The sequence below is a fragment of the Bos mutus genome, chromosome 13 (assembly GCF_027580195.1).
Source record: "Bos mutus isolate GX-2022 chromosome 13, NWIPB_WYAK_1.1, whole genome shotgun sequence".
Taxonomy (NCBI): domain Eukaryota; kingdom Metazoa; phylum Chordata; class Mammalia; order Artiodactyla; family Bovidae; genus Bos; species Bos mutus.
Window position 1 is genome coordinate 26,733,702 of NC_091629.1, and position 7,433 is coordinate 26,741,134.

The 7,433-nt window shown below is 56.0% G+C and overlaps 1 protein-coding gene across 1 annotated transcript; it reads right to left on the reverse strand.

The window, feature by feature from the left end:
* Positions 1-1,305: 1,305 nt before the first annotated feature.
* THBD (thrombomodulin) lies at positions 1,306-5,217 on the reverse strand. The gene has a single exon (XM_070381178.1). It carries the CDS (start codon positions 4,818-4,820, stop codon positions 3,084-3,086), a length of 1,737 nt encoding a protein of 578 aa, XP_070237279.1. The 5' UTR covers positions 4,821-5,217; the 3' UTR covers positions 1,306-3,083.
* Positions 5,218-7,433: the final 2,216 nt, after the last annotated feature.

Below are 7,433 nucleotides of genomic sequence, written 5' to 3' on the forward strand. Positions count from 1 at the left end.
TGTTCTCGGGTCCAAGATGCCCCGGTGACAGTTCTCGCCTCTGAGTCTTGAGCACTCGCTTTGGTTTTCTTGTGTTCTTGAAAAAATATCCCTCTTTGGAGGAAGACATCCTAAAGCAATGAGTCTTTTTAAAAAAAAAAAAGAAAGACACTTATATGATATTTATTTGGCCACACTGGGCGGCATTTAAAATCTTAGTTCCCCGACCAGTGATGGGACCCATGCTCCCTGCAGAGGAAGCAAGGAGTCTTCCTTGGACTGCCAAGGAATGCCAAGCAATGAGCCTTTGAAAGTTAGTTTGACAGCTCCTTGGAAGCAGACCCTTTGGAAAAATAGAAGGCTGGGTAGTGAGGACAATAGATAAGGTGTCACTCTCCCCTCCCCACCCCAGCACGATTCTTTGGCAACTGCTTTGCCCCAATTCATGGAGTTCTTTCTTCATATGTACCTATTATTGAATCTGGTTTTTCGCTAGGCTTCCAACTACTGAGTGTAACTCCTGCTCTGGTCATCTCGGGAAGGTACCTGGGACCACCCAACCCTCACCACCATCCCCCTCGCTCCCACACACCCCAAAAGCCATCTCCTTCATCCAGAACAGGGTGTTGAAATCTTGCATTTCTATGACACCAATTACTCAGATTAAAACTAAGAAATTCAGCAGGATCCAAATATGTAAAAATATTTGGATATTTGACTAAGTCCAATTTTCTTCCAACTTCTGCTTTCTGAAAACTTTCAAACACTGCATATAAAATTCAGCCAGTTTCACCATCCCAGGAAGAGGGACCCAAGATATGCATGTATTAAAAAGACAGTGTTTGTAATCTCCAAGAGAAACGAGGATGATTTCATACTGCATGAGACCTTGGTTTCTGAGCCACAGGGTGACTTTTGTGTTTGAATATCTCTGAGCCCAGATAATGCCAAATCATTTGTTGAGGGATACAGGGCCAAGATTCTGGAGATGCCCCAAGAAGGACTGCTTCTTTAACTCGGCCCAACAAATACTCCTATAATGTATTTTAAAACACATAGGCATAAGTCCTGTGTATGAAGTTGTCATGGTTACAGAAGAAAAATAAATATTTGTGCACGCAGATATAACACGAAATCCTTCTACAGTGAAAACAACCTCCTCTGGAAAGACCTTCGAAAGTCAGCGATGAGCCAGAAGTGGATGGAGCTAGTAATGGAGTAGGGGGCAGCCTTTAAACGCACCTCTTGGCATCTGCATTTTTCATAAGCCTTGCTTAATAGCATAAAATTAAGGGGCTGTGGGAATGAGGTGAACCAACACAAAAACCAAGAGCACCGTTATTTATTTTCTACAAGTGACATCATAAGCAGGAGTTTTGCCCGTGTTCTAGTTTATCTCCAATAAATAAATAACTATGTACAAATGTGCTGAGTTTACAAAACAATAGAGGAAAACCTTTGCATTACAAAAGATACATTTACATGATACATTTTTTTCCATACACTAAGCATTTCATTCCTAGCTTACTTGAACCAAAGACCCTGTGTAGCAATGTCTAAAGGTGTGTACCTAGGCTCTTCTACCAGAAAGCAAAGCTATAAAAGGAAAATTCCTCAGTTAATTCCTCAGTTTCTTGAATATAGGGCCTGACTTGGCCTGCTACTTATTACTCATATTTAATCTGTTCCAGAACGTTGGCAGCTGTCTGGAACAGCTCTCCTCAAATATACGGAGCAGACAGCCCCCTGCTGAACTTGTTAAAATGTAGATTCTTGTGCAGTAGGTGGGATGGCGCCTGAGGGCATTTCTAACCAGCTTGCCGGGGCAGCTCCCACCTCCTGGACTGCATTCCAAATGGCTGGGCTCAGAAAACTCTTCCTCCAACGTGGGAGAAATCCTGGAGGGCCTGATCAAGAAGAGGCCCTAACCGGCCATGCTGCAGCTTCCATCCCCAAGCTCCCAAATTCAAAAAACCAGTAGAGCTGGTTTTATTTGGGCCCACAAATGACAAGGACCATGAGAGTCCAAATGGCCACTGGCGTGAATTCTGCAGCTGAAACTTTCTTACACTGTCTCCTGGGATGGGCTTCCATCTCCTCTCAATTCAGAGCAACCATTTTCAATATTTTCACAAATAACTAATAATAATCATAGGAAAAGACACTGCATAAGAAGCTTAATGATGACTACTTTCCAAATCAAAACAGCAACAACAACAGTAAAACCCAGGTTCATTGTTTGAAAATAAAAATGAAAATCTTGGGTTGAATTCCTAGGTCAGTCCAGCAACATGAGTCTAATAAATGCCCTTTATATTTTAACCTTTCTTAAAATGCTATTGCTCTGGAAGCCTGAAATCTCAGGATAAAATAGCAACTCTGGTGAAAGAACAGATTCTCAACCGTTCTTATTTCTAGTGTTTTTCTTTCTGTTTCACAAAGCAGTTCTGCCCAAGCAGACAGCTAAGAGCAGAAAAATAGGGTCCAAATAGAGACAGGGTGGCTCAGGTAGGTCAGCCGAGTTCCTGGAAGGGGAAAGTTGGGAGAAATGAAAAGGATGAAATGGGGCTTAGCTTCATAAACACAAGAGGGCTGGAAAAACTTCACCAAGATAGTGTAAGGATCCCATAACAAATGGGAGCACACACATAAATAGAGCAGGAGGGAGAGGGGAGGGGAGGAAGGCTGGTGTTGGACACACACAGGGTAGGGGAAAAAGCAGAAGAACAAAAAATAAATATTGGGGTCATTATCCTTGACTCAGTGTCACTCATCAGTCCGCTGGAATGATGTCTGCCCCCAGGCTGCCAACCAAGAACACACACCTCCCCACCCCAGCCCCTTGGTGAGGGCACAGGACACTTTGCAACCTGTCACAATGAAGCTGTCATCCCTGCTCGCTTGTCTGATGACATCATGGAAGTGGCTGGGGCCAAACTTCCAACGCCCCCTTTCCTCTCCTCCATAGCCAAGCGCAGAAGCAGTGAAAGAAGAGGGGCGAGGGGTCTTCTATTCTGACGCCAGCTAAGGTGCTTGGGGCGGGGGATGGGGAGAGAAGGGCTGCGGGGCCAGGAGGAGGGAAGGAAGTCTGGATACCAGGCTTCTCAGAGTTTCTGAAGTGTCCGCTCAGTCTTCACCTGCTGCAGCATCAGCTCCTTGGCGGGGACCCCGCACTTGTACTCCAGCTCCCCCCGCGAGGCGCCCTGCTTCTTGCGCAGGTGGCAAAGGAGGGCCAGAAGCGCCACCACCAGAGACAGGCTTGCAATGGAGATGCCCACGAGCACGCCCGAGTGCAGGGGACCAGCAGGTGCCGGCGAGGGGCGTGCGGTGGCGCCCGGAGTCGGGCTGACCGGGGGCTCCCCAGAGCCGCCATAGTCCTCCGGGGTGCCCCGCTCCTCATTCACCTGGGTGGGGTCACAGTCGGTGCCAATCTGGCCAGAGAGGGCCGAGTCAGGCCCGCAGATGCACTCGTAAGTGCCGGGGAGGTTGTGGCACTGGCCAGGGCAGATGTTGGTGTCACACTCGTTGATGTCCGTGCACGTGGAGCCCTCGTCTATGATATAGCCTTCGGGGCACCGGCAGATGGTCGGGTAGTGAGGATCGCAGTCAGCCGGGCACGAAGTCTGGTTGCAGAACATCCGGCACTTGTGCGGGGCACCGGGGACTGGCGCGAAGCCCTCGGCGCAGATGCACTTGTGTTCGGACCGGCCCACCGGCTGGCACTGGTACTCGCAGTTATTGTCAAAGCACGGGTCCACGGGGTCCACGCACTCGCCGTCCACCAACTCATAGCCAGTGTCGCAGTGGCACTGGAAGCCGCCCTCCGTGTTGACGCAGCGTTGCGGGCACGGACTGGGCAACTGCGCGCAGTCGTCCACGTCCTCACATCGGTGCTGGTCGGCGGCCAGCTGGTAGCCTGCCTCGCAGATGCACGTGTAGTTGCCGAGCCCGTGGAGGTGGCAGAAGTGCTCGCAGAGTTGGTGGCACGGGTGCTCGGCCGGCAGCCCGCAGGAGCGTCCGTCCGCCTGCAGGGCGGCGTCCGCCGGGCACAAGCAGTTCGAAGCCCCAGCACTCCCCTTGCACTCGTGCTGGCAGCCGCCGCGCTCGACGCCGCAGGCCCAGGCGCCCGGGGCTTCCCTGCTCCAGCGCCCCTCGGTCTCCCCTGGCGGCGCCACGCACTCCAGCTCCACCCCGAGGGGCGCCACCGCGGCCGTACTGCCCAGCGGGAGCGCCTGAAAGTCCGCGCCGCGGGCTCCGAAAGGGGTGCCATAGGTGATCGAGAGGCCCGCGGCCGCCGTGGCGCCAGGGTCGACAGCCAGCGGCCTGCAGGAGGCGGCGAAGTGGAACTCGCAGAGGAAGCCGTCGGCCTCCGCGTCGCACGGCCGCTCCTCCCAGGCGGGCTCTCCCGGTGCCAGCGCCCCGGCTGCCGCCGAGACGGCGACGCACAGCGGACCGCAGAGGCGCGCCCCGTCGTCGTGAGGCCGCGCCCACCTGCTGAAGCTGGTGCGGTTGTCGCCCGTCACCCACTGGAAGCCGCGCAAGGGCCCGGAGTGCTCTGGGTCGTCGCAGCCTGGCGGGCGCTGCAGACCGATCCAGAGGCGCGGGCCGTCGCCGCTCAGGAGCAGGGAGATGACATCTTCCGCCACCGAGGAGCGCACAGTCATCAGGTGGCCCTGCAGGCGCTCGCAGACTCGGCTGGCGGCGAGGAAAGTCGCAGGGCCCCGGAAGACGGCGAAGCAGTCAAGATCGACGCACTGGCCGCCGAGGGGCTGCGGTTCAGGGGGTGCCGGGAGCCCCAGGCCGGCGGGGGCCAGCACGCCGAGGAGCAGGACGCGCAGCATAGTGTCCGCACGCCGCGCACAGAGTCCCGGCTGTGGCAGAGAGACGCGGGGAGCCCCCGGCGACAGCTGCTCGCGTCTGTCTCCGACCCGGCGCGTCCGGCTGTGGCGAGGCAGTCTCTGACAGGCCACCAGGCTCGGGCTCGAGTTTATAAGTGAGCGGTCCCCCTCCCTGGACGTTCGGGAAAAGGAAGGAAGTGCCTGGTGGGAAGGGCTGATGCTGCGTTCTCGGATTACTGGGTCCTCCTGGCGCCCTGCGCCCGCCCTCGCGCCCGGGATCACCTCGCCCGAGGATGAGTAAATTCAGCCCTGCCTGCGAGGTCCTCGGGCGGGGCCGGCCGCGCAGGCTCCCGGGGGGCCCCGCACCTCTGTCAAGGGGGACCCGCCCCGCCAACCGGCCCCAGGCGCGCCGCCCTATGAGGGGCTTAACACGCTACCCTCCTGAATCTCCTTGTCCTCTTTTCCTTCATCAGTGTGTTGTTACCAACTAATTCAAGGAAAGCCTGGATTGCGGAGCTCTTGGAAGACGAGACTGGGCGAGAAGGGCTTAGAATGGGGGGCGGAGGAGGGCGGTTCCGTAATGCCTAGGACCTACAGGACTTCGGGAGAAGGTGCCCGCCACCCAGAGGGTTTGGAGAGGGGCTGCCTAGAGCTTGGCCTTGCGTACACACACACACACACACACACACACACACACACACAAACGCGCTCTCAAGGGGAGCTAGCCGACCGGATCCGCCAGGGCGCCTAGTTCAGGAGACCGAGGTGCTTGGAGACAGAGGGCGTGGCTGGGGCCACCTTCTGCCAAGGAGGAGGACTGGCCTAACACTCGGACCCTGGGGGACCCACGAGTCCCTGAGCGCAAGCTACCACGGCTAGACCTCATCTCGTTGCGTAAGGAAGTCGCGGAGACACTGTCAGGGCCCCAAATCTCGTCACCTTTAGGAAGTGGCGGCAGACGAATTCCTGCGGACCCCTGTAGGGGAGCGAGTTAGCTTGAGTGGTCTGAGTTTGTTCATCATCTCAGAGAGGCAGTGCAATTCACACCCCCAAAGGGACGCACGGGGTGCCCTCGCGGGGAGGGTCTGTCTGTTGGGGTCTTTTCCCCAACAGATCAGTTGGATACAGGGGCGCACAGAGATGCCACTTGATCCGCAAAGGACACGGACGAGGGTCGATTAAGCGCGCGTGCGGGGTGGGGAGCGCTGGGAGGAGGAGACTGGAATCTGTCACTTTAGCGACCTTATCCGCTTACTCACTTGTCAGGAATGCAGAGGGGTCAGTCCACAGCCCAATCGAGAGTGGCAAATTTGTTTTTTGTTGTGTGTGTGTGTTTTTTTTTAACACCCTGTGCCATCCTCCGCTGCGGTCACTCACAGCGATGCGCCAGGTGGCGGCGCTGTTGAACTCTAAACGAAGCCAAAGAAACTTGGCGATCCCCGAAGCTGGGCTGAAAGGATTCCTTATGCAGAGTCCTTTCTCCGGGCAGGACTCGCGGATCCCCTTCTGATCCTGGGGTCGGGCCCCGCCACGTCCAGCAGAGCCCAGAACTTGCTAAAGAGCAGGACAGCGTGGTGTCGTCACGTGCGGAAGACAGACACCCGCTGGCGGATGGACCGTACTGTCTGCAGTGACCAAGGGGGCGGGGCGGGGCCACCCCCGAAAGTGCAAGGGGGTGGGGGGAGGCACGCTTGACTATCCCGCTACCCCCGCGCCCCACGCAAAGTGACACGGACATTTGAGGCTTCCTGGATTGGGCCAGCGGAGAAGGCAATGGCACCCCACTCCAGTACTCTTGCCTGGAAAATCCCATGGATGGAGGAGCCTGGTGGGCCGCAGTCCATGGGGTCGCTAAGAGTCGGACAAGACTCAGCGACTTCACTTTCACTTTTCACTTTCCTGCATTGGAGAAGGCAATGGCAACCCACTCCAGTGTTCTTGCTTGGAGAATCCCAGGGACGGGGGAGCCTGGTGGGCTGCCGTCTGTGGGGTCGCACAGAATCGGACACGACTGAAGCGACTTAGCAGCAGCAGAGCAGGATTGGGCCAGACTGCACCTAGAGGAGGAAGGAAAGACACCCCCCTTCCCCGCCCCCCGCCCAAGATCGGAGAGTCTCGCAGCCTGGGGTGGATCCGGGCAGGCACTGGCCGGACATCCCACTGGCTTCGGGACCAAGTCAGGGGCCACGACTCCGTGCGCGGCCACCCTGGAGAGGTTGTCTCGGTGCAGCCTATCGGGGCCGGGCGGGGCGGGGCTCCAGACACAGGCTGGAACTCGCCACTTTAGAGACCTCAAAGGTGGATGCCTGAGACAGGAAGGGAGGCAGGGCTAGCCACACCCTTTGTGCCTCTTTTACAAAGGATTTCAGGACTGTGTTGGAGGAAGCCTCAAACAAAGGGTGGGGCCCTCTGAGCCCGCGCCAACCTTTAAAGGAGTTGAGGGACATTCTAGCGTCAGGTCTGGCCCCCACCAAGGTGGGTCACTTCTTGGATGGGTTCTCCCATAAATATCCAAAGAGCTTTATCAAGTGTGAGAGGCAACTTTTTTTCTTAAGAGACATTAAAACAAACAAACAAACTTTCTAATTCCAACATGAACACCTATTCTTAGATGTA

Bases quoted from the DNA above. Each gene is read 5' to 3' on its own strand.
- THBD (XM_070381178.1), bottom strand. From the start codon at position 4,820: ATGCTGCGCGTCCTGCTCCTCGGCGTGCTGGCCCCCGCCGGCCTGGGG.